Source organism: Lissotriton helveticus, chromosome 11 (assembly GCF_964261635.1).
Source record: "Lissotriton helveticus chromosome 11, aLisHel1.1, whole genome shotgun sequence".
Taxonomy (NCBI): domain Eukaryota; kingdom Metazoa; phylum Chordata; class Amphibia; order Caudata; family Salamandridae; genus Lissotriton; species Lissotriton helveticus.
Window position 1 is genome coordinate 242,023,441 of NC_136072.1, and position 27,779 is coordinate 242,051,219.

General features: G+C 42.2%; 1 protein-coding gene across 1 annotated transcript; it reads right to left on the reverse strand.

The window, feature by feature from the left end:
* Window positions 1-1,115: 1,115 nt before the first annotated feature.
* SERP1 (stress associated endoplasmic reticulum protein 1) lies at window positions 1,116-23,576 on the reverse strand. Its single transcript, XM_078668055.1, has 3 exons — window positions 23,321-23,576; window positions 22,749-22,824; window positions 1,116-1,534 (listed from the first exon to the last, which is right to left on the reverse strand). The coding sequence occupies exons 1-3, from the start codon at window positions 23,402-23,404 to the stop codon at window positions 1,494-1,496; spliced, it is 201 nt and encodes a 66-aa protein (XP_078524181.1). The 5' UTR covers window positions 23,405-23,576; the 3' UTR covers window positions 1,116-1,493.
* Window positions 23,577-27,779: the final 4,203 nt, after the last annotated feature.

Consider the following 27,779-nt stretch of genomic DNA (forward strand, 5'->3'; position numbering starts at 1 on the left):
CTAGCTTCACAAACTGGGTTACAAAACGTTTAGCACCTCTTGCTCTCATTACCCAGCTGACTTTGTACATGTAGTCTGGATTTGAAAAGTTCTGAGGATGTCTTAGATCAAACTGCTGAAACTACAAATTGACGGAGATTGTTATTCCTTGAGCTTCCTGGTGTGCTGAGTCCACAGAGGAAATGTAACATGGAACTTAAAACTATATCTTTGGTTACTGGATAATATTTGTCAAGAACTGGATAGAAAATGCTACTAAACAACACAAAGAAAATTGACAAGCATGACCATGTTAAACTGCATCACTTGAATATTCCATAAAGTTGTTTTTAGTTCAAATTTCAATTCCTGTGCAGTACAATAATTATGAAGCGGCTCGCAGTTCGCCAACAACTGAGCCTTTCCCTCCAGCCATTTACCCACATTTCAGTGTGAACAAAGTGTTCTTCTGCCTGATGAGATCACACGTCTTGCATTTAGAATACCCTGCTCATCAAGCAAGATATTCCTGATTACCAGAGACGAACTGCACCCAGAATAAAAAAATTATGTATGCAATAACACAAGATCTATACTTTACATTTTCTTCTCTAACATGTATAGCCATGAATTCAACCACAAACACATGGGAAGGCTTTATTTAATAAACTGTGTCGTGCCCACTTCAGATTGCTTCATCTTGTCACTTGGGAGTCACAGTACAATATACTCAATAAGTCCCTTACCACCGCCCCCAAATGCGGACTTCAAGCATGCATCCAATAACGACATTAAAAACCGCAAGCACCTGAAGTGCTCAAGGGATGAAAAAAATCTAAGTTAAAATTCGATTTACCTTCTTTTCTAACACCCCACGGCCTGCCCAACATAAACTCCATTTTTTAAGGATGAACAGCCCAGTTGTTGATGGCTAAATCTCTGAAGCGGACACTCGTACCATCTGGATGAGCAAAATAGCATAACATGAACCAAATATTGACTGTACCGTTCTTGGTAGGCAGAAATAAATGCCCATTCACCATAAAAATAATGAATCCTTCAAGTTTTTTTTTTTTTTTTTTAAGAATAAATAAATTCACTTTATATATTAAAACAAAAACATGGAATGCACAAAGTATGGCCTACATAAGACAGTTTTAATTTCAAAGTATCTACACTGCATACAGAATACGATATATCCACATAAAACATGAATTTACATTTCATTGAATAAGTAGCTCCACTACTGCATGTCAACCTTTATTGCATTATACAAATGGTGCTTTTCAAGGCACTGTGGCAATGAATAAAAAACTTGGAATGACCTGTGAAGACACTTGGAATGACTTGTATGAAAGAGGCAATGGAACGAGTCACGAGATCGTGGACAGAGTCAGTCTGGGACAAGCTGTAATGCAGGATTACGTGTATAAACCAGGTTGGATACCAAACATCTTGAATAACAGTTCGTTACTTTTCACAGGAGAAAGGAAACATCTTTACAATCTGCTGCTTCACATGCCCATCCGGATACTTTGAATGATCTGGAAAATTGCTGTAAGGGAAAAAACAGACAAGCATTAGCCCACAAAGTAACATATTTTATGAATATCTGTGCCATTCCGGTTTCGACCAAAGCTCTTCTAAAAAAGAATAAAGTTTAAATAAAGTTAGATAAACACAATCCTTACACTTTAATTATAAGCCAATAATAAACAAGTTCAACGACGAAAACATACATAAATTCAAAAAATATTTTAGGACCACATATTTCTTGTGGTTAAATACATTTGTGATACAGCTGACCCCATGCACCACGGGAAACGCCACTACAACGCGGCCGTTTCCACGAAAACCTTTACCACGCATGCATTACAACGCATGCGTGGTAACAACGAGAGGCTTTACCACGCATACCTTTATTACGAAATACGTAGTAAAGATGTGTGGTAAAAAAAAAAAAAGGGGGTTTGGGGGGTCTCCCCTTAAAACTAAAAAAGCGTGGGATTAAAAAGGGGGTTTCCCCCCAAAAACTAAAAAAGCGTGGGATTAAAAAGGGGGTTTGGGGGGGTCTCCCCCCAAAAACTAAAAAAGCGTGGGATTAAAAAAGGGGGTGGGGGGTCTCCCTCCCCCAAAAAAACCCAAACTAACCTGCAGTGCCGAAGATCAAGCAATCAGCGTCATTAGAGAGGAAACGGAAATAAACTTCCGCTTCCTCTTTACGACGTACGACCAACGTAATCAACAAAGATGGAGGGAGACAGTTAAAAAGGTAAGGGAAAATGTAATTAAAAAAAAAATTTAAGGGTTAAGAGCAGGGGTAATTAAAAGGAGTGGAGGCTGGGGGGCGTGTAAGGGGAGAGGTATAACCTTTAACAAGAATATGCCCTCACCATGCATAAATTAACAACAAAAAACGTTGTTAATCTATGCGTGGTAAAGGAATATTAGTGGTAAAGGTTATACGTAGAAAACAAATTCCGTTGTAACACATGCTTGGTAAAGGCATGCGTTGCAACGGAATTCGTTGTAACAACATACAACCATGCACCACTAGCGTTACAACATGCTACATAAGTACTTGTACTTTTCTGTGGCAAACGCAATTGTCTTTTAGCAAAAAGACTCGAATAAGAAACTCCAAACTTTTGATAACATACTTGTTTGTGATGAAATCTTCAGATGTACACCACCCGCATACTTTTCCGATCATATGTATTTTTGTTCCATGACCTTGAGAATCTCTAAACCCACTGAAGATAATCCATCTTTCAATTGACAGGGCCTTGTACTGCTGAAAGGGGGCTTCGTTAAACGTGTAAAACCAACCATACAGGAAAAACACTGCCCTTTCTACACAATCTGTTAGTGTGGTGGCAGAGGATTACCCGCTTTTTTTTTTACACTGGCGAGCCAAATTAACAAAATGGGTAAGTTAGTTAACAAGTACAGTAAATTACTTCTTCCTACAAGTTGGTGAACCTTGGGAAATCTACGTTGTTTCACATTTTCTATTAATCCCTCCCCATCTCAAAGTACTAGTCCAATTACCATACTCTGTGTACAGGCTAGGTCTATACATTTTCACTCCGACAAAATCTATGTTGTCTCAAATTTATGATTAACCCGTCCACCACATTTCTATGTAATCCAAATACTGATAATCTCTGTTGTAATGTAAAACTCCATGATACTGGCTGGTCCATGTGCGCTATATAAATCAGCCCCAAAAAAAACCTATCCAGTCCTGGTGGTCCAGAGTGTACACCAAGAGGGACCACTGACTGCCACCAGGGAACCAAGAAAAAAAAAACACACAATAGCCCATAAAACTTAAAATGTGTGGAGACTACTGTTCCTCTGCTGAGGGCTGTCATCTGCTGTGACTCAACACTGCAAGGCTCAGCCCCATTCTAACTCTGGCACCAATAACGATTTAGAACCAGTGGTGGAATACTTAAACAAGCATTTTAACAGTCAAATTTGGGGGTTTGTTTGCTAGGTACACCGGCTGGGGTGAGAATGTCAGGGGATTCAAGCACCCCAGTAAAACGTGAGGTGCTAAACTGTTCCTCCTCAACCAAGCAGAGGCCATCTGCCCTGCTCTGCAATTGCGTACCAAATGGAAGAACGGACTTGGGCCCATTTTTGCATTCCAATGAAAATAGACTACTTTATGTAATTCTGATCAGGGCTAAGATTTTTACCTGCAGAAAGGATTAACATGTGCCTGGGGAAACTACAATTAATAGACCGGGCGAATTTCTTTTTTATAACCAATGTTTATTTGAGTGCAAAATGGTGCATACATTTTTTTTTCCAAACCCCAATGACCGCCAATACCTTTGCTCCCACTTTGACAGCCTGCAGAGGAATACATGCAGGGTGATCTCTGTAAAGGCCCGCAGTCCAAAGTGGTCCACCTATTACCCAATATTTAATCATGTTTACGAAGGCAGCCTCATGCCGTGTAGATGGTTTCCTCTTGCGCGCCACACCAGCCTATACCTTTTCTCAATTCAGCCATTGTCAGTCAGCCTCCAACGATGGGCAATGTCTCTTTTCGCCACTGTAGTAGCCATCCCAATTAAGTGTCGTCCCCACCCTCCCCCCGCGTATTACCAAAATCATCTAGAACTCCCAGTAGGGCCTCTTTGGGTAACAGTGTGAGTGTATATCCCAGGACCAGAAAGAGGGAGGCCATGACTCACTTCCAGTAGTGAATTATCAGGAGACATAGCCTTGTCATGTGGAAGTAGTCTGAGCCACAGCAGCATGAGCAGGTGGGGGACTGTACCTTTCCTGCTCACCATAGTTTTACCGGAATGATATAGGTACAGTGAAAGCAGTTGAGCTAAATCAGTATGGTGGCTATCTTGCGGGGGCAATACAGGCTATCTGCCAGTCAGTGTCATTCAGGAGACCGATCCAGGATTCTCATTTCTTCCTCAAAGGAGTGAAGACATCAGGGCGGTTGTTAACATGACACGGTAAATGCGCGATACTCCACCCTTCTCTAGTTTCCCCTATGTAGCTGGGTCTCCAGTGGGTTGTGTTCAGGTCTGTTGGGTACACAGCTAGAATGTTTCTAACTTGCACATATCTGAGAAATTGAGTCTTGGAGAGGGTGCATGGTGTCTGATGGTCCTACAAAGACCTGATATGGTTTCCTTTCCAGGTGTTGCCTAGTGTCACTATGCCCATGTTGTCCCATGCTTGAAAGCCCTGTAGACTGGAAGGAATGCCTAAGGTGACAATAGTGCCACAGTGGGGTCTGTTGGGTAAGTGCATCATGCCACCTTCTGGCCTTCAGTGCCACCCGCCAAGTCAGGACAAGCACACGGGTCACTTCAGGAAGGTGTGTAGGGATGAGAACTCTGTAAAGTATTCCCTTTACTCTACTCAAGTTTACTAGAGCCAATTCAGCCAGAAAAGCGGGGTTGTTCCACTTACCAGTCATTGATTACCAGCAGTTGTGTGACTTGATAGTACCCCTGGAGATCCGCCATCTCTACCCCGCCATCATACATTGTTTGTCTACATTTATTCCACACGAGAAGTGGACGCCTAACTCATAAGAAGTTGCGCAGCAGAGAGGTGAAGTCTCTAAACCACAGGTCGTGGATCAGCATACAGGCGAAATTTTAATTACACCGGTGTGGCTCAGTGAATTTAGTATGACGCTTAAATCCCAAAACTACACCATATCATATAATTGTGCTACCCTTCGAAGCAAAATAGCAGCTCTGGAATAACAAGATAAACCAGAATGCAAGAAACAATTGTGGGTGACAATTGGGCTTTTCAAACTTTTTTTTTTTTAGCACAAAATGAGTCCTCGCATCAAAAGAAAAATGACACTGGGGTGCATTCCAAGCTAAAATATAGAGTAAAGTGACAGGTTTTTATTATTTAAGCATACATTTTGCGTACGTCCTTTGCATGTAATGTCAGCACACCGTCTATATTCTGCACAGATGTAACCAAACGTAACCCGCTAAATGTAAAGTATTCAAAAACAAAGTGGCAACCGTCCTCACCCGAGACAAAGTCTTCTTTCTTATTTAGAAAGTTTATAATCACTTTAGTGTGCTAGTGTGCTACCTTGCTGTCTATGCAGATGGTTCCAACCAAAATTTATACACCAAAGATGGCTTGTTCAGCAGAATAAGAGACACAGCAATTCAGATGAAATATAGCAGGTTATCCCGGTAGAATGTATAAACACTGGAAAATTCAGACTAGGATGGATTAAGGAAATTATACTAACCCAAATATAGTAGTCAAACCAAAAAAGTAATAAGTGTTTTATTTAAAGTCAAGTGGACCACAACAAAAAATGGTACAAGATTTACATACGGAATGTGTAAAGGTGCATTTGTTTCTAAAACAAATCAATGAAAAAAGCAACCACATAGCAGCATCATTGCCATTAGGTGACAAGAGATATCACTCACTAGAAATCCTTGAACTGGGTATATATAGAAGGCTCGCACCAGCAAAAAAAAAAATATAGAAAGAAAATACGTTACTTACCTGTAACTGTAGTTCTCAAGTTTTGGAATCTTTTATAGATTTACATGCTTGAATCATTCCCCGTCGTCGAGATGGGAGTCCCCGGTACTTTAGAAAAGTAATGTTACAGTAGACATAGAAATAGAGCTTAGTCCTTTTGATTTTGTAACATATCCTAGTCATTATTTTAAAAGGACCAAACCTAAGTGTCAACGAATCAGGTCACACCACCCTGTAAAACCTGCCTAAGAGAATCTCCAGGCCCTCAGATTTTGCAAGCGCTGGTGCGCATATGTAGCACTGTACTGAGAGGAATAAAGGTGAGCTTCTCAGGAGAGTTGGGTGGATTGCATTCGAAATTTATGAGAGATTCGAATACTGGAGAACTACAGTTACAAGGAAGTAACTTCTTTATTACTAAAGTATTGGAGCATTCATAGATTCACATGCTTTAAAACAGTGTAGAGAGCAGTAATCACTTTTTGTATAAATACAACACATGATCGAATGCAAAATATAATACATGCACACATAAGCAGTAAGCAAAATCTGTGTAATTGAGCAGAGGGTGAAAAAAAAAAGAATTTAAGAAGATGCTTTAGGACTGCTTGTCCCACTGCAGCAACTCTGTGGGTTTCCTTTACAGTAAAGTCACGTGAAGGTGTGTACTCTCTTCTAGGTTGCTGCTCTGCAGATATTTGGTAACGACAACCCCACAAACAGTGTCATGGAAATGGATATGGCACTTGTGGAATGAGAACACACCTTTAAGTTCGAAGGTCGACCTGCTTCTGGTGACAGAATAGAATGGCGCTAGAGATCCATCTAGAGATGCTCTGTTTTGTTAGATGGAAGTCTTTTCTTGGTGCGCTGAAAGATACGAAGACTTGGTTGGATTTGAGAATACTTTTAGTTCCATTCAAATAAAACTTTTTATATCCAGAGAGTGTAGTGCTCCTTCACCAGATGTCTGAGGGTTTGGAAAAAACAATTTAAGAATCACACGCTCATTGAGATGGAAGTCCAATGGGGCTTTCGGAATTAATTTAGGGTTTCTGGTAAGAATAACTATATCGTTTCTGAACTGGAGGAATGGTTCCTGGATGGTGAAAGCCTGAATCTCGCTAACTTTTCTTTCCGATGTGAGGGCAAGGAGCAGAGCTACCTTCCTGGAGAGAAATGTTATATGCGCTTTTTGGATAAGCTCGAAGGGATATTTCATTAATTGTGAAAGTACTGGTTTAGCTGCCACAGCAAAGGAGGGAGACTCACCGTGGAAATGTCCTGAATAGTCTTTTGAGGAATTGCTGAATGAGCCTAACACACCATAGGGATGGTGCTTTGGGTGCTCTCCTGAAGAGAGAAACGGCTGCAAGATGTACCTTCATGGACGCATGAATCAAGCCTGACAGAGTAAGGTGTAAAAGGGAAGGTAAAATCTCTTCAGGTGAAGAGGAGATGGGATGTACTTTAGCTCTTTAACACCATATGCAAAACATTTTCCACTTTAAGCGGTACGTTTTGGAAGTACTGTCTGCCCTTGCCCTGGCTAGTATGTCCCTGCAATCCAAAAGAATGTTCAGATGTCCAAATTCATGGAACACAGGAGCCCAGACGATAACTGAAGAGATTGGCTCATCATCGGGAGCAATGGGATCGTCTTGAGTTGAATGTGACTCTGCACTGAAAGGATGAGAAGCTCCGTTAACCAAAGCTGCGCGGCCAAGCTAGGGCTATGAGTATCATCTTGCAGGGCTCTGCCTTCATCTTCCTGAGGAGTTTTGGAAGGAGATGATTTGGAGGAAAGGCGTAGGCAAATATGCTGTACCATGCAATCGAAAAAACACCCCCACGACCCCAGATGATGATGCGAACTTGCTAAGAATTGGCATTTTGCGCTGTGGGAGAGGGGTAGTGAAGACGGATTTGCCCCACTGGAGGAAGATTTGACCCAGCATGTGTTGGTCCAGTTCCCATTCGTGGCTGGATATGTTTTCAGTCTGCTCAAGGGGTCCACTATGGTGTTCTGGTTCCCGGGTGTGTGTGTTCTGCAGACAAATGTATTTTGCGATGGATGGACAATTTCCGGGTTAGCTGAGCTTCCTGGGACATCAGGTGAGATCTGGTGCCACTTTGTTTATGTAGCACATCGTCATTGTATTGTCCGTCCGTCCGTCCGAGCACTGAGGACTTCTGAATCCTGGGAAGGAAGGTTTAAAAAGCAAGATGTACTGACCTTAACTTAAATTGATTTGAAGGCCCCGATGGGAAGGTGGCTATTTGCCACTGACCTGAAGATCCGGAAGGTTAGCTCCCCACCCATGCAGATAAGTTTCTGTTGTAATCACTAAAACAGAAGGCTTCAGTTAAGAATGGTAGATAGATTGCTAGGTTTACAGATTGTGTCCACCCGGTGAGCGGTTTGACTTCAATTACTGGCCCTCTGACCCACACGAGTGCTCAGCCTCAAAAGAGTTTACAGATTGCCTCTCAACCCTTAATTTCGTGTCGCACATATCCGTCCCCACTCACTCCCATGGGCACACATTGGACCAGGTCTGGTCCCTCAACCTCCCCGTGGCCTCGGCCACTGTCTCGCCGTGCCCTTGGTCCGACCATGCCCTTATTTCCTTCTCTATTCCCCGCAACGTGATGCCTAAAATTCCGTATGCCAAAAACACCTGGGCACGGAACTGGAATAGATTGGATTACCCCTCCTTGTCCTCCATGCTCCGCGACTCTACTCCTACTCTTACTGGCTTAACATCTACCTCTCAAGCCAAGGCCATTAACACCTGGCTGGCGGATGGCTGCGACTCTGTGGCGCCCCTACGCCGCATCTCCATCCGCCGACCAAAGGACTCTAATAGATGGTTCAACGACCACCTAAAAGCTCTCAAACTGAGCGCCCGACAGGCAGAAAGGCAATGGAGGAAAAATTACGATCCCCTATTAAAAACCCACTTCTCATCAGCACTGGACAAATATAAAACAGCAATCCTGGCTGCTAAGTCCACCTACTTTTCGTCCAAAATTACTTCCGCCGGAAACAAACCCAGGGCAATCTTCGGGATAGTGAATGACCTGGCATTCTCAGACCGAACCTCGCCCATTATTCCTCCCTCCCAACTTCTCTGCGACCAGCTCAATACCTACTTCTTAGATAAAATAGCAACCATCAAGCTTAATATCCCTCCACCCTCCTCTGTCTTCGTCGATCCCGCCCCCTCCCCTCCCCCACTTTCTTACCTCTATCCCCCCCCTCACGCAGGACTCTTTTCTGGAGATACTCCCTAAAGTGAAGTCGGGATCTCCCGCGGACGTCTGCCCAGCACGAGTCCTGCAGCAAATATACTCCAGCTGCCCTGACCCCCCCATTGCCTTCCTCAACAGTTCCCTGGCACAGGGCGTAGTGCCCGATTCGCTTAAAGCAGCTACCATAGTGCCCATCCTGAAGAAAGCTGGCGCTGACTCTTCTACCTCGGCTAACTATCGCCCCATCTCCCTGCTACCCTTCCTGGGCAAGGTGATGGAACGCCATGTTACCGCGGTGCTCAGCGCCCATGTTGAGGCAAATGGGGGACTGGCTTCCCGCCAAGCCGGGTTTCGTCCCAGGCATTCGACCGAGTCAGTCGTGGTCTCAGTCTTGGACAAACTCAGAAAGGGTATGGACGAAAATAAACACCAGGCACTGGTCCTCCTTGATCTTTCCGCCGCCTTTGACACGGTGGACCACACCATCCTACTCACCCGTGTCAAGGCGGCCGGTATCGGGGGATCAGCTCTGATCTGGCTCTCCTCCTTTCTGAGGGAACGCACTCAGGCGGTCCGGTTAGGCGACTTCACGGCCACTCCCCTCCCTGTCACTTGCGGTGTTCCCCAGGGATCCTCGCTCTCCCCCTTACTTTTCAACCTTTATATCTTTCCTCTCATCTTTGCACTACAGCAGCTGGAGGTCACCGTCTATAACTACGCGGATGACCTCCAGCTCATCTTTGATCTGTCCCCTTCTCCTCTCTCGGTCTCCAATTTCCAGTCAACCATGACATTCATCAGTGACTGGATGAACCACAACCACCTTAAGCTGAACCCGGATAAAACCGAGCTGGTTCTCACCGGTGGTTCATCCAGTCCCTGGAACTCTTTCTTCTGGCCCCCTTCTCTTGGCTCTGCACCGACCCCCTCCACCACGGTCAAAACACTTGGTGTCAAAATAAACAGCCAACTCACTCTCCATTCACAAATCAGCTCTGTGGTGTCCTCCTGTTTCCTTTCTCTCCGCACTATCCGCACTGTCTCCCGCTTCTTTTCCCCCCAGGCACTTAAGATCATTATGGCCGCACTCGTGATATCAAAATTGGACTACGCAAACGCTCTTTACCACGGTATCCCCGCTTACAGTTTGCGTAGACTCCAGACCGTCCAGAATCAAGCAGCCCGCCTTGTGTACGGCCTCCCTCGTTATCACCACTCCACCCCCCTTCTTAGAGAGCTTCATTGGCTCCCCATAAAGGAACGGGCCCTATTCAAGATCGGGTGCATGGTCTTCCAGGCCCGCCAGGGCTCTGCCCCTGCCTTCATCTCCTCATTAATCAAGTCCTATGTACCCACAAGAGAACTTCGATCTTCCTCCAGGTCCCTCCTCCAGGTCCCTCCTCCAGATCCCTCGCTTCACTCGCAAAAAGTGGGGCGGGGCTAATTTCTCCACCCTAGCTCCAACCTTCTGGAACTCACTTCCTGACCACCTCCGTTCTGCCACTCAGTATCTCCCCTTTCGCAAAGATCTGAAAACGTTCCTTTTCAGCCTAGCCTTCCCCACTTAAACCCCTTCAAATATCCCTTTCTTCTCTTCCTGGTCTTTTTGTTTTTACCTCAGTTGCCGATCCCCCCAGCGCCAAGAAACCGCAAGGTGTATGATGCGCTTTACAAGTATTTTAAATTAGAAATTAGAAATAGGTGGAGTCACTTGTATTATGTTGAAGGTTCCTGTGCCAATCGAATATCCAGTGCTTCATGAAGCAGACACATGTGCAGATGACAGTATGGTATTAGATGACAACAGGAAGACATCATACCCAGGAGAGATTTGTAAAGGAAAACGGAAAGGGACCTTTTTTGCACTATTTACCAAAGTAATTAGCTTGCATTGCCTCTCCGTTGTGGGGTACGCTCCGTTTAGTGTTGTATCCAGCATGGCTCCTAGAAATGTTATGCGTTGCGAAGGTTTAAGGACTGATTTGTCCGGATTGAGACGGAAGACTAGCTCATTGAATAGGTGTATGCAATCCCTGGTGGACCCTTGCAGACTGGTTGGTGGAAGCCTTGACCAACCCATCGAGATAGGAAACTAAGACATCATGTCTTTCCCTAAGAAAGGCCACTACAGGTGCGGGCATTTCGTAAAAATGCGGAGGGGGAAAATTGTGATTGAAGGGTAGCACCCAGAACAAATAGTGGCTACCATGAACCTGACAACATTTCTTGTGTTTTAGATGAGAAACATCTATTACAACGCAGGCATTACATCGCAGTGCCTTTACAATGCAGCCAGTACCACGACTGCGACGTTACCACGAGTTCCATTACCACGCAAGTCACTACAACAACTTGCTTTAGGGAATGCTGTGTTGGATTTTAAGTCCAACACCTTCCCTTTTGATACACCGACTGGAGGTGGAATAGTAATTTAAACTCTTCCATAAGTCCAGCGCTTCCTAAAGCAAGTCGTTTTAATGACGTGCGTTGTGATGGAACTCATGGTAATGACACAGTTGTGGTATTGACTGTGTTGTTAAGCCACACGTTGTTTTTTGCATGCATGGTAACAGATGCTATTTGTTTTAGAAGGATGGGGACATGGAAATATGAATCTTAAAGATCTAGGGACAACATGTGACCCCGCTGTTGAGAAGTTGCAATACATCTTGCAATCTAACCATGTAGAATGACTGTCTTGAGGTATTTGAGGAGGTTTCTTAAATCCAGAATTGGTCACCACTGCTCCAACCTCCTGTGGATTAAGAAGAAAACTTTTCCTCTCTGAGAAAAGGGAAACCTCTATAGCAACCTTCTTGAGCATGGTTTTACATCCCACCTGAGAAGGTGTAGATGTTTTTGGTTGGATGGTTGAGGTGTTTGGATGGATTCCAAATTGTGTCTGAATTTAACTAGATCTAGAATCCATTAGTCTGTGGTTATGAGTTTCCAATGGTGCAGATGGGTTGGTTATTCTCCCTGCTACCTTGGTTGGAAAAGTGAGGGAAGTAGCCGGTGCATGGACAAAGTAATAGTTTGCGGCTAGTGTCCTTGCCTTGTCATCCAGATTTTCCACTGGCAGGTCTGTTGTAGGCCGCTAACGATCGTTGTTGTAAATGGTATTGGGACCAAAATGATTGATTCGTGGAGGAATATGTGGCATGGGGGTATTGTTGGTATCCCCCTCTATAAGATGGTTGACCTCTTCCTTGGGTGCCACGAAAGAACAGATTTTTGTATTGTAAGTTCCCCAACGACTTGGTCATGTCTGCGTCCGTTTTGATTGCTTGAAGAGCAGAGTCAATGCATTCCCCAAACAAAGCTTCTCCATCATAAGGTAAATCTAATATTTTGGTCTGGACCTCTAGCCTGAAAGTAGTAGCCTTAAGCAAGCCTTGACGGCATATTACCACTGCTCCAGCCAGCTACCCGATTCCAGAGGTAGTAATGTCCATGGCACAATCTATTATATCTGACGATGTACGCTCACCCTCTAGCAAAACTTTTTATTGCTTGCCCTTTGATGTCCTCTGGAAGCCTGTCCAGATACTGCGCAATATCAGACCACATTTGCCTATCGCATTGGCCGAGTAGAGCCAGGGAATTTTCCGTTCTTACTATGGAGCATTCACATGGCTGAATAGCACTTTCCGATGTTATAGAGTACTTTATCCTCTTGGAGGTGTGGATAGGGGTTTGGAGGGAATCCTAGATCTCCGCTGTGCCCCCTGGGAAATGATGGAGTCTGGTTTAGGGTGACCCATCAGGCAGGCTATCGCGTACTCTGGGGCCTTGTACTTTTTATCGAGTCGTGTCAATACTGCTGGTACTGAGGCTGGGAGCGCCTAACCTTAACGCCTTCCTCCAAGTATAATCAATGATGGCCATGGCCCTGCCCTTTTTCCAAAAAGGTTCCTTAAAATCATAAAGGAAACAGTAATTTTGTTTTGCAGGCAAATGCAATGCAAAACACGTCACTTCTCTAAGAGGTTGTGAAAAACACACTCATCCCACTCATCATGGCGGTGATGGAGTTCACCTTCTTCAATTTACTCATCAGAGGAGTGGAGATCCTGCTTTTGCGATAGTGTAGAAAATACTACTGTTGAAGGCGGAGGCAAATATTGGAGGAGTTGGTGGCTTAACAGGCACTGAAGCTGTGGTAGCTGGACTGTGCTGAACAGCAGTAGATGTTGGAGGAAGCCTTTTCCTTTAATCTGAGAGAATGAATTGTAAGCCTGATACAAGTTCTGATGGAAGGCATAGCATATTTTCTTGGTATTGTTGAGGGTATTGGTAGTGCTCCTTGAGGTGCATAATGCTCTTGCACCAAAGAGGCTATCATCTTAATAGTCCTAACCATCCAGTAGATGGGAAGGCAGCAGTTCAGACAGCTTACTTGGAGATGTATGAGCCGGTATGATCCTTTTTTGAGCTAGTCTCTGCTTAAATACAATTTCTTCTGTAGGCGTGGAGGTTGTCGATGATGTTGGAGTCCACATGTGCGGTGGTTTCTGTATAATCATCGACGAGGAAATTGCTGTCAACAGGGTAGGCACTGTTGACTGTGGTTTTATCAAGGACAGGTGTGTTGTTGACAGATCTTGTTCCTCCAAGGGAGTGTTGATGACGAGGTAATCCGTATAGTCGACAATGTAAGTCTATGGCTGGTCGACAACAAAGACGCAGCTGTCAACTCTGTGACAGTGTTGGAGGTAAATGCCGTTGATGCTGCTGGGACAGTTCTTGTCATTGACGATTTTCTCACCAACAGAGATGCTGTCAACAAGTCATCCATCAGTGGAGCAGATGCAGGTTTTTTGAATGTGTGTTTCACCTGAGGGGATGTGTTGAGGCCCCTTGGAGTAGGATTTTGGCACCTTTTTTCCCTTTCGTCCTGAAGAAAAGGAACTTTTTTTTTTAGGAGACTTGGATTGGCTGCAATGTTTATAAGAGGCCTGAGAGGACTTTTTAGACAACTTTTTGGTGGCTCGTGAGAAAAATTACCAGCAGAATTATCCATAACTTGCTTGAGAGGTATTTTGGAGGAAAACTCGCCTCATCCGAGACAGGATTTTCTCTGGAATTGAGACTTTGCAGCCATAGGAGGAGTCGTTACTCAAAGGCCTTCAAAGTCTTAGAGGAAAACGTGTGACATACTTTGCAGTCTTTTGCCTTATGCGCAGTATAAAAACAATATATGCTGTCCTGAGGAGGGTCATTATTGTATAGCCTCTGCTTCCTGCAAGAGTTACAGGCCACAGGGCCTGAAGAGCCCCTTTTTAGGTGTGTCTGACACATTAAAAGTCTGTTTGAGACATCCAATCAACAGATACACTGAGTCTTAGAGTAGAGCTGTAAATTTTGAAGAAAAAAATCTTCTGAAAAGCTCTGACAGGAAAACAGAGCAGATTTCAGCTGAGAATCCCTACCACAAAGTGCGGTAAAAAACTTGGGGGACTGGAGCTTCACTCAGGACGGTTCTACAGGGTGGTGTGACCTGATTGGTTGACTCTTAAGTTTTGTCCTTTTTTAAATAATATGACACTTAACCCCTTCCGGGCTGATGACGAGCTCAGCTCGTCATGAGCGTAATCTGCCGTACGCTCATGACGAGCTGAGCTCGTCATGTAACGCGGTAATTTTCAAATTGCCGCGTACAGCGGGAAAATGCACCGCATCGATGCGGTTAATCAAAAGGCCTAAGGCCTCTATTTCTAGGTCTATCATGACATACTTTTCTAAGGTACTGGGGACAGCCATCTCGACGGCGGGGAATGATTCAAGCATGCAAATCTATGAAGGTTCCAATACTGGAATAAACTAACTTTCAGACAGGGCAAAAACCTTGCTAAATACTTGTGGGATGAAGGCACACAATCAATTGTGCCCTTAAGCGTATACATAACCATTGGTTTTGGTGTACTAATATCATTCTTTAGCTGAGGGGTGTGTAGTCTAGTCGTTTTGCTGTCAATTAATGTTAAAGTTTTACTGTTTTGACATGACTTATGTGCATAATGGCATAAAAACCATTAGGACTTTAGAGGCCAGATTTGCTTTTTTAAAGCATAGAATATTGGTATGTAAAACTTGGTAACTACACTATTTATCAAAGGAACTGCAACAGTAATAGCCCAGGGAAGTAAAACAAGGTACATTTTCGGAAATGCAGGCCAAGTTCTACTCCAGGAATTCCAGAAAAAAAATAACTAACAATTGTTTTGATATACACTGATGACCGTAGTATGGCTCATTTCAAAACAGCCTTTCTTTATTAGTTTACAAGTTTCAGTCGAAAGGTTATTGTTCCTAATCTTTCCAGATTTATTGAACATGAAAGATCTGGAAACAAATAGCAAAAGAGAATCAACTTCAATAGCACGAAAAATAAAGGGAGAGTTGAGCAGTAGCAAACCCAAAAGTTATTCCATCCCTGTTACAATGTTTATCCTTACCACCAGGTACATTTGAGGACATTGCTTTTTCTTCACTTTATCTTTTAGTACACATACATTGAAATCACCAAAGCACTGCATTTTAATGTGGTAAAATCAGTGAAAGGGTTAGTTCACTGACAGAAAATCATTTAAATATATACAGACCTGTTAAGATAAAAGGACAAAATTGATTTTTCAAAATGTAGAAAAGCTGCACCAGGAATCAGCCTCATGTCGGAATATAGTCCCCCTTCTTCGGTCTGGCGTTAGTCAAAACCTTTTGATATGATGAAAACGATGTGTATAATATATTTTCAGGGGATTTTAGCCAGCACTCTTCACCTACTTGTCTGTTAATGTGTCATTCAAATATTCCTTCTGCGCACTACAGCATTCAGCATGCGGCTGTAGGTCAACCCACTTCAGACTTGGCTAACTTCACTGTGAGTGACTGCATTCTGCCCTTTCACGATGAGCACATCCACTCACAAAGTCGTTCCCTTGAGTGCTAGGAACTATGGCAATTTATGCTTTCTGAGACCCAAAAAAATATTGTTACTTGTCAACAATGGATTGAAAAGGACTAAGCAGCATCCCCAACAATCAAGGTTTGCAAAAAACTGACAAAACAAAATAAGTTCTAACCAAGCCAAAAATCCTGCCACCCAGCACCAGATGTACGGCTTTGCCAAAGCTGGTGTTAAATAGCTCCCTTCATTGCTCGCTTAATTTCTACCTGCATTATTCCACAAGTTTAATAGCATGCCATTAAGGAATTCTTAGTGCTATAAGAAGGTTACTCTTTAAGCGCATACCAAAGGTTTCAAGATACATCAACGTTGGAACTTTTTTGTTGCCGACGTAATTATCTTGTCATATTCAAGTAAAAATTATACCATGCCAAATGAGAAGTGTTGTATAATACAGAGAATAGGACAATGCAAAAACTGTAATTCACTGCAGTTCCTTAAAAAGGTGTCTTCATAGGCCTGACTTAAAATGTAGTTTTGGTCGGTTTGGTTGATACAGTAAATTAAGAAGTCACAAATAGTATGCGCTCATGTTGTTCAGAAGGAATGCCTTTTCTCCTTGATACTGCAGCCAGCATTAGTTTGGGCACAAATGATGTTAAGCGGGTGCCTCTTGCAGAAACTAAGGACACAGACAGAATTATTACTCTGTTATAAAGCTCTGCTTCTCCTCAATTTGTGTAATGTTTTCAATAATGGCCATGCCGATCTTTTACAAATCTGCAATAAAAAATTAAGTTAAAAAAAATTAATTAAAAAAGAATAATAATAAACCCTACCCATTCACGCAGCTGGACATTTTAGTATATTAAGTGTGAGAAATGTCAAATAAAATACAGAAGGACACGCAATGAGGGTGCACATATGAACTGAGGAAATTGGGTTAGGAAATTCGCTAGTAATCCTTCCTCTACTAGAGGGGTGTGCATCCTAGTGTGCTAGGAATTAAGTTGAAAAGTACTTTTACACATGTTATATGAGCAAGGCATGCAGTTTCTGTGAAAAACTCAAATTATATGTAATGTGGGCCACTCCTTGACTTTATGGTCGGAACTATGAGGGACCTGGCCTTTGTATTACTTTGACAACTAAAAACATTGGGATGACAAACGCCACTCTATTTTGTGTAGGCACTTTAACGGTGTTGCTGACCCATATTGCATATATCACCCATGATCAGATATCCTATTATAATCCCGCTAATTCTGCAAACTTTATGCTCAGATTCTGAATTACCTAATGGTTGGAGGTGCACTATGAGAGGATGACGTGTATATTCATTTTACTCTCTGGTTCAGAAATCTTACACTAGACTCCATGTTAAAAGACATCAAATGCCAGGGAGAGAATTTCAGACATTCAGAATGGCCCAAGGATTCTATTCGACCATTCTTACAGTTTATTGTACGATTCAGAGGGGACTGTTTATCAATTGCCAAGATCTGAGGTGCAGTAAACTATCACGGTGCATAATTCAAGACTAATACAGAGTCTACTATTTTGTTTTCTTCGACGTTGGACCCTTTAAACAATTAGGATTGCAGGATGCATCTCTCAGGAGACAGGAATAACAACATTGCTCGCCAACTGGTGTTTAGGATTTTAGGTTCCAAAATGGACAGGTGTGTTTATTCTGTCATCTGACGTACAAAATACATTTTATGTTGGGCCCCAATATGCTACATTACAACTGGGCTGCACAAATGCAACATAAGACTGGGCGACACTCTGAACTGCATAGTAACCAAACTGTTATTTTGGAGGACAGAGATTCTGGCAGAGCCATGAAAGTATTGTCATTTGTATTACAGTATAGTACCAAGATAATGAAACAGACTCAGTCGACTGAATTGAGACAGTGGATTTCGTTAAGTGACTGCTGAAAGACAGCTCTCCTGTACGTATTATAATACCAATAGAAACTTCTTACTTTGTATGTCAGAACACGTATGCAGTTAAAGGGTCTGACCCTTTAGAATGTGTGTTCATCACTCAAGGCAACCTGTTTGAGTATAGTATGCTTGTCATCCATGCATTCAATTGTAGTCAGGCCTACAGATACGTACAACTCATACATCACCTGCAATCTTGAATGTAGATGTTTTATACATGCCCCTCCTAAAAACCTAATCTAAAGACTGTAATGACCACTGCAGGGGTGAGAAGGAAGGTGGCAACATGGTATACTCAGCCAATCCCATTATATAGAGCAAATCATGAGAAAAACGAAAAAAATAACTGATGGATTCACAGTGGAGCAGGTGCAGCAGACTAGAGAGTAGGGCGTCTCGCAGATACATAGATAAATTAATCTGGTTAAATACTTGCAAAGGTTGCACGAGGCACCACTCAGTTTGATAAAAATCCAGCACCTGCAAAGGAACACCCCTGATGACTGCAAGTTGTGGGGGCCTTTGTGTACATGAAATTTTCCTCCGGTTGTGTGGCTCTGGGGTAAGTTTAAGGAAAGATAATTGAATCTCGAACTGCACTTTGAGGCACTCTGGCCAACTGTGTGCAAAGACTGATTCTGAAGAGCGGCACAGGTGATACTACTTTGAAATTTGAGCAGATAGGTTTTTTTCTGACCAAGCACTCTGGACTGGGGCAAATGAGTACTAAGGCACCCCTGGTCTTTGTATGGGAAAGGGGTTTGTTATAAAGGACGTGCATTGAGCATCAGGCCAAATCAACTACTAACGTGGATTGGTGAAGAGATGATCATGATATATGGAACACTCCTTCAGACACGTATGTAATGAGCCTTTTGCAGACTGTGATTGAACGTCCAATTATCTCACACGTTTCTTGCATCCTAAATCTCATGGTGGCTTGGGGTGGGTGTAACTCACGTAATTGCATGTAGTGTAATCACATGGATTTACCTCAAAATTTCACTGAATTAGGTGACATGAGTAATTTTGTATCTATCACTATTTTCTTAGCGTAAAAAAGTCCTCTTGCATCCAAAATGGATGAGAAGATACATTTTAAACTAATATGTAGGGCTAAACTCAATAGAAGTGCAAACAGCTGCTCACACTTGCTAAATGAGTACTTGGATTAGGATTTTCCTCAATTTACTTCTAGCCTTTAGCACTAGTTGCAGGCACAAAATGCACCCTTGATTCAAAATTGGACACGATGATGCATTTCACGCTAAGAAAATGGAGTATAGCAGCCACACACTTGTTACAAGCTCTCCTGTAGGTGGATTTGTTTGCCTCCAAATTATTTGTGCCTTCATAATCATGTTATTATTGGTAACTGCACATCAAAGAATAATGCAGAATTATCAAAATTACTCCGATTACTCTGGCGTAATTAAAATTTCTCTCAAGCATAATTTGGTGGGAATTTCTCTGCGTGTAAGGTTATTTGTTGTTTATTTAAAACGCTAATAAACGGGATTTAAAATACGAAGATCTAACTTCAGGTAGGAAGGACCTAAACATCATGGAAGCTTTCTAAAAAGAGGCAAATTAAAAGCTGTGAAATACTACAGTTAAGTTCCTGAACAACTTCAAACGCTTTAACTGATGAAACTTTGACATACTTCAGGAATTTGCCTTCTTATTGGACGCTCTAATAATAAGGTAAAATACAGCTAGACCATTAAAACTGCTGCCCAGCGGATGAATATGAATGATATACATTGTGTCTAGTGACTAATTTAGCAAGTGGACACAAATCATTCTGGAGCTTTTTATTGGGGGGGCATTACGCTGAGTGCCTTATAGTTCTTATCAGATCAGCCACGCTGCTATACAGCATGGGTACAAATTAGTGCCAAAGGCGGCAATGCTCAAGCTGTACAGCATGAACGAAAAGACAATGGCAGAGCCAAAAGTCTGAATTTGCAAGACCTTTTTCCTTGACAACAGCCATGTGATTCTAAGCAAATCAGTCACCACACATGTAAAACTGAAAAAAAATATGACATATGACAACAACAACAAAAATCCTGTGACAAAGAAAGCAATTGTGCCTAGGTCTTAGTGAAAATACATTTAGAAGCTGATAACATCTGTAGTCACAATAAGCAAACATTAATTTCAAAGAAGAAAAGGGTTTCTTTGAGGTGTATGTGTGTGGCATAGTAAAACATAGATTCAAACGCCAAGAAGTTCAACAAAGATGACAGAGCTGAAGAAATAATAAAAATAGTATGCCAGCAGAAGGACAACAATCACGCAGAATTGATATGTGTGTGTGTATATATATATATATATCAGCAGAAAAGTGCAGCGTGGAACGTCTAGCCTGTCCACTTAGTATGCTACTCATATAAATCATTTATGTATTCCATTTTTTTCTTCTCTGACTTTCTCAGGGTTACCAGTACTGGCCACACCTACTGAAAGGCTTGCTTTGCATATTCAGCAATAGGTGAGGGTGGCTTGAAATAGAATCCACATCTAACGTTTAACCTGGAGAATGTTAGCTAGCACTTGAAAAGGCTCAAAATGCAGTTTTTAGACCATGAAGCCACCCTGAACTGCTGTTCAATCAAAAATGCAACTAAATGGGGAAAAACTTCTTCAGACAAGCCTTTTCCGAATTACGCCCTTTACAATTTGGTAACATCAGCCACAAACAATCACGAAATGGAGACTAAGCACAATGAAAGCAATTGCACCTGCATCAGCACTTAAGGATCAATGACAAGACAAATTGATTGGACAACATTCACCTCTAGCCAGAGAGCAAGTAGTCACTACAATCAAATGAAGAACGTGTGTGCACCAAATAAAAATTCCTTCTGGAGATAACGGAAGATGGGGTTGGTGGAAGAATAAATATTAAAGTCATTAAAAAAAAAAAAAAAAAAAAAAAAACACACGAGACGTAACTTTTATGTTGCAAACCAACGGAAACAGTGACAGCGTGTATGCCCACTGTAATAAACAAAACATAAGCGCATACAATGAACCGAAATAAAAATGGAGAAGAAGGATTTATTGGGTAAAGCCAGTTAGGCCACAACAAAAAAGAAAACAAAAAAAATAATCTCAATGAAAATCAGTCAGTTTTAAAGTATGTCATTTCTATTTTTCTCACAACCCACTTCCAAGGCATCATAGAAAAAACCTTGAAATATTTCAGTGCATGCTACGTTTACAATCGAACATCAGATCTTTATTTCCCAAATGAAAAACATCCTTAAGTATAAACACATTAACCCTGTAGGTTACATATCACTGCTCAAATTAACTCGAGTCAATAATTGATACTAATTCACAAAAAAATCGGAAATCGTGCATTTTATTATTCGAGTTATATTCTAAAGTATGCAGTTTAGGTCGTATGTGTCGTTCATAAATACTAACATCTACCAAGAGGTTTATAGACGGAAAAGAAGAAACCAAACACTTTCCAGATGAAGACCGTACCATATGTTGTTTTATGAAAGTAGAAGCCATACCTCTGCATATGCCACCTCTCACAGACAATATTTAAAATCACAAAAGTGACTCGCGGAGCACACATTTCCTTCGTATCGATTCTGTTACAAGTTTTTAAGAGAGAAAAATCTAATTTCAGGTCGCCGTTACTATATGTAAATAAACTTGCTCCATGGTTCATTTTCTTCAAACAAAAACCACCAAGGACATTAACAGCAATAGAATTACGACTTCCTAGTTTGTTGCGTTTGCTGCCAAATCCTTTGAGGTGATCGATGCGTTCGTCTGCATGAAAGGGATGAGCACATATGAAAAGTGATGCTTTTAGCCACACCATCTACAACAAGTCAGCCACAGTTCGGCTACATCCACATATTAATACTGCGACAGCAACTAAATTGGCATACTGATTTTAATTAAATATAGTAGGTGTCTCTAAGCAGAACGTTGGGATTGAAATGCCTCCCAGAGGAAAACGTGTTCAACACCTGCGCCGTACGGAATATAACAACATGTGGAGAGGCGGGCACCAAGAAAATACCTGCCAGGTGCGCACATCTCTCATAAAGACATACCATAACTTCATCGAGTTTTGCGAGTACTTGCGAAAAATGCCTTTGTTACATTAAAAGGCGAATAAACCAAGTTCGGGGACCATTCAAGAAAATCATATCTATAGATAAGGTGAATCCGCCACGTTTAGGCAATAAATGTATTCCGTGGAACAACATATGTTAATTAGGGTGTGGCCAGACAGGTATATTCACGACCCTGAACAAAAACTATCAACTCCATGAAATAACAAAGGGTCTGGCCATTCGTTCGCCCAGTTTAACAACATATGGCAAGGTTCATAATCTGGGAAATGAGCGTGACTATGGACCCCCGCAACAGAAAACGTACGCCGAGATACAACCTGGGTAGAATGAAACCACTGAACTGAATGCCTGATACTCAGGGAACAGCATTTATTCAATACAGCATCGAAGTAAGCAACCTTCTGGGAGCTGACATGCAGAGTAAAAGGATGGCCACGTCCCTACAGGCAGAGCCATGTATTTAGGAAAATATTTGTTTTGTATTCCTTTAATGCTTTGCACATCAATCAACACCACAGAACTCACCTGAGCCGCAGACCACGAAAATGAAGAGCGCCAGGAGCCAGGGTCCCACCGAGGACTTCTCCTCCTGTGCATTCCTCTGCCAGAGGAGAAAGAGTGGTCAGTACATGGACTACACCGGACCAAGAAAGACACAAAGTACCAGCATCGGGAGGCACACTTTTACTAGAGGCGGGTAATAGCAGGGGGTACATTTAGGCTCAAGGTGGGAAGTGGAGTGTCTAGTAGTGTATCCATAAGGAGGGAGCTCCCTGCCCCTGGAACAGACATCGGACAGTATACAGAACTGCACTTGGGCTTACTGACAAGAATACGTCAGACAAATGGGTTTCACTTGACCCACAGGATCAGAAAATGACATTTAACGAAAAGGGATACACCCCAATGCCATATTAAGATGGGTTCAGTACAATAAAGTGACACACCTGAGAGATAGGGATCAGAGTAGAGGCTGCCCTTAGATGGATGGATTCCCCCAGCCCTTTACCCCTGCAGATCATAGGGTGAATGTAACAGATTTACGAGCTACGTCACCAAAGGTGCAAGTAAGGAGCGTCAGACAGGTGAGCGCTCACCGTGGTCTTAGCTACATTGCCGCGTTGGGTGATGTTCTTGCTGTGCTTCTCGTTAGCCATCCGTATCCTCTGCTTAGCCACCATCGTGTCGCGTCAGCAGTAGAAGGAGACGATGCTGATAGTGCTGCGGGGTAAGTGGGCGCTGCAGGCAGGACGTGAGCTGCTGCCGCCGCAGGGAGCACCGGTTAGAAAATAAGGAACGGAGCCGAGAGGCAGTTGCCAGCGTCAGCAACTGGGCAAAGCAGCCCCGCCTCTCGATCCGGAAGTACACAATGCTCGTCTGCTCTACCATAAGCAGAATAGACCTGTCATTGATACAGAAGACGGACAAGCTCGGCTAGGCTCTTCATGTCCCCTTGGCAAAACAATGTGCACCACTTCAAAGGCTAAGGAAAGCGACCAGAGACACGTATTTTGTACAGTGGAGCAAGCAGACAGTACAGCTTTGTTTTAATCTAAAAAAAGCCAGGACATCAGCTTATAAATATTTTTTAATGGAAAAAAGGGTACATTAGTTTTTATTTCCAGCATTGAGGGGCGTTTACTATTGTGGTTCTCCAGTAATAGCTTCTATAAAAAATGTACATTTAAAACGGGAGGTTTTGATTTTTCCTTTGGTTATTTGATAATTCTTATTGTAATGCCTGGTGTCTTGTACTGCTTCAAGATGGCAGAAACATTCATTCATATCACTGGGAAGACAAGACTTTCAAATGACAACTGGACACGTCACAAGCAGCAGATGATCCTAGTGGATAGCGCACCGTACGCTCCCTGCAGAATATCGAATACTGCCACGGCTACACACCACCTGTTAAGACTGACAGAGTTCTCATTAGCAACCTAGTTAATACTGTCGCCTTACTTGCTTATATTTTGAGACACAAATGTTCATTTTTCCATTTTCTTTGTAATTTTGCATTTTAGAATGAAATTCACTCTCCTGAGAAATGTGGCGCTTGAGATTAATGTTTTCTAATTTTGCAATTAATATTTTTTGTTAAAAAAAATGTTTTGTGTTTTTAGGAGAAAAAAAAATCTTACCGAAATAAGCACGTTTTTGGGCAATACTGTGGGTGCTCTTTATATGGGAAGAGTAGGTGCTGCATAGTCTTTTTTAAGAATCACTTTATTCGCGTTTTCAGTTTAAGGAATTAAGACTGTAGAGTCCTACCCAGGCCGGATACATGCGAATAATCGTGCCACACATGGAGCTTGGTATTACATGTCTTTACTCATCAGTGTGTCGCCATTAACTGAACATTCGATGTCATGAATTCTATCACCCACGCACTTATGTCACCGTTTTATGGAGTCCATCAGGAACCAAAAGCGTCTTGTCATCTCTAACTCACAAGACACTACTTCTCCCCCTCTGTTAAAAAAAATGTAGTATTAATACATATGTTCATCACAACTCTTCTCGAAAATATAGCGAGTGGCCATACTCACCAAAGGGACAGGACTCAAAGTGTCACTACGTTGAAAAAAGCTCCCTTTGGGAAACCACTGTCGCATACTAGGACAATCAATTCTCAATCAAACCTTATTCACATTAGGACTATAACAGCCGCAGAAGGACACTACATGAATGCTTTATTCACCAGGTGAATGCAAATCGATAAAAAAATCAATTGAATACAATAAACAATATTAATAAAAGTTCATATGTTAAAATGTAGTTTGACAATGAGGAGTTCTATACAATGTACATCAAAACAATTTATGTACAGGATACTGCACAATTTAATAGATCAACATCAACATTTCATTCACAATTAAAAAACTATTATATAAATGAAAAACACTCTTTCAATAACATCACAGAAAATGTATACACCAATCTGATACAAACGAAGACCAAAAAGCAACGCGTTTCGGTGGCAATGACAGGTCCAAACCACCTTCTTCAGGCTTTATATATAAAAACGTGTCCAGGAACTGTAAAATCGTAATTTCAACGTGTGGACATCAAAAAAGAGGAAAGTAAAAAATCTTTTTCTCCTCCTTCCTAGTCAAAAACGGCCAACCGGTCCCAGACTAGTGCTCAAAATGTCTTCTGACAATATTGAGAATGCGGTTTTATCAGTTCGTAATCGAATATCAAACCAAAGAAACTGCCCTCATTAGCAGATATCAATTCCTGTTGTAGAGCAGAGTTCTTATTCATTTAATTTGCATGTTGACAACATTAGTTTCCTCTCTTTAAAATATTTTCATTTTATTTTTGAAGGTTTAGCGCCGGGATAAGAAATCTCCGTGTCCTCAGATAAAATCTCCAACCTCATACTCCATCTCCATGTCAACTCTTCAACAAGTCTTTAGTGCTCAAATCAATCACCCAGATCTAGTCAAGTGAGGTTGCAAAGATACAGAAGTGTCCATGGCTGCCACTGGTGACAGAGACACTGGTACAGTCATTAGCTTCTCTGGATTCTCAGTTGTCTCACTTCTGACATTTGGAGCTGGTGAAAGCAGAGACAGGCGCTTGAAATGCAAAGAATTTCACGTAATGAACTTTCAAGGACAGTGAGCAGTCACCCTGTGTCCCTTACTAGGCACAGCCCTCAGTTGGTCAGCATCAAAAGGAGCATCAGACTTGCACTTCCATTTCTGCCTGCCTATAATCTGGTGTCTTTTGAATACAGTGCTCCGAGCACAGCGGTGTCTATTCTCATAGGTTTTAATTTGGCATTTGTGAGACGAGTCAGTAGTGTGAAGTCTATCGATGTCAATAGATCTCTCATTAGTCCATTGTGGCAACTTGTGCCTATCACTCTCTCAAACTTTAAGGTGGCAGGGCATTCATCTGTGGTAGAATGGGGAGTTGACCTGTATGCACAAAGCGTAGACTACAGAACTGATTTGAGTTAAAGTTTTTCCAGCGCAGCACGCTGAAAGATTTTGCTGGTGCTCATAAATCTCTCGACCACACCATTTGCTTGTGGCGAGAGAGGTGTGCTTTTCTGACACTTGACATTTAGATGAGTGGGAAAATCTTTAAATTCTTGACTATTGAAAGGCGGGCTGTTGTCAGATTTCAAAATCGAAGGATCACCTATGTAGAAAAAACTTCCTAATCTTTCAGTGACTCTATCATGAGTAGTTGATGACAGATCTTCCACAAGGGGAAAACAGGAATGTTCATCAACAATTACTAGTAGATGATGTCTGTTGCCAAGGGGTCCAGGGAAATTAATTGCAATCTTCTCCCATGTATGCTTTGGAAGATCAGACATGTTTAACAGATGCGGGGTTGTCTTGTTTGACAAGCAGTTGCACAAATGACATGCCTTTAACTCAGTTTCAAATCTTTATCAAGACAAGGGAACCTCACTTGGTCCCATAAAGTTTGTTTAGTAGCAACAACTCCATGATGTCCCAGACGAACCAGTTCAATAACTTGTTGTCTCAAACTCCGAGGTATCTAAATTTTAAACCCTCATAAGATGATGCCTTCTAAGGTAATTTAAAGTTCTGTCTGCACATTTTTGAATTTCTGGTATTTAAGGTCATCATGAAGAGGTTAAGCATGTTTTAGCCAGAATTGATGTGCAAACGTCTTTGAGTATCATCAAATCTCTTTCAATGCTCTTGGCAGCAATGATTTGTTCCACCAATAAGGCAGCTGGGGTGCTGGACTTCACAATTAAGTTAACATAAGCAACAGACTCTAGAAGAAGTGCCATAGCACTATTGGCACATGTGTGAAGTAGTTAGTTGGGTTTTGATCTTTTCCTGGATGATGCACAATAGTATTATCATACTCCTGCAATTGCAATCCGCACCTCTCAATGCGAGGGGCATCTTGGCTTTTTGCAGAAAAAGGTGAGCAATACTTAATGATCAATGGCAACTGTGAAATGCTTTCCATGCAGGAACACATGAATATGCTCACAAGCGCACACCACATTGAGGCTCTCTCTTTCAGGTCATGAATAAGCACGTTCCATTGATGACAAACTTCAGCTAGCATAAGCCACATTATGCCTTGGGGCATTGGGATGTCCAGTGTGCTGGGCAAGGATGGCACCCAACCCCAATGGGCTTGCTTCAAGTACAACTTCTGCTCTGCCTGTAATTTCAGATTAAAGTATGCAGTTTCAGTGGCATTCTCAATTGATTGCTTGATTTTCGTGAAGCTTTGCTCACATTCTCTTGACCATCGAAATGGGACATTTTGTTTTGTTAAGTCTCTCAATGGAGCATTTACAGTGGCAAAGTCATATATATACCTTGAATAGTAACTGGCCATACCAAGGAAGGATCGCAGCATAGTTGCATCTTGTGTTGGAGAAGTGGATGACAAGGATGGTACTTGATGCCCCCATCAGAAAAGATATGGCCAAAGAACTTGAGTTTGGTTTTATGAAACTCACCCATTGCCGCATTTAAAGTGAAACCTGCATCGGCATGTATGCAACACATTTGTGTAAGAGCTTTATCATTTTCCTTTAGT

Excerpts from the sequence above, each read along its gene's own strand:
- SERP1 (XM_078668055.1), bottom strand. The coding sequence starts at position 23,404 with ATGGTGGCTAAGCAGAGGATACGGATGGCTAACGAGAAGCACAGCAAG. Across the intron at positions 22,825-23,320 it reads GCAATGTAGCTAAGACCACG|AGGAATGCACAGGAGGAGAA; the intron begins GTGAGCGCTCAC and ends CTCCTCTGGCAG. Across the intron at positions 1,535-22,748 it reads TTTCGTGGTCTGCGGCTCAG|CAATTTTCCAGATCATTCAA; the intron begins GTGAGTTCTGTG and ends TTTCCCTTACAG.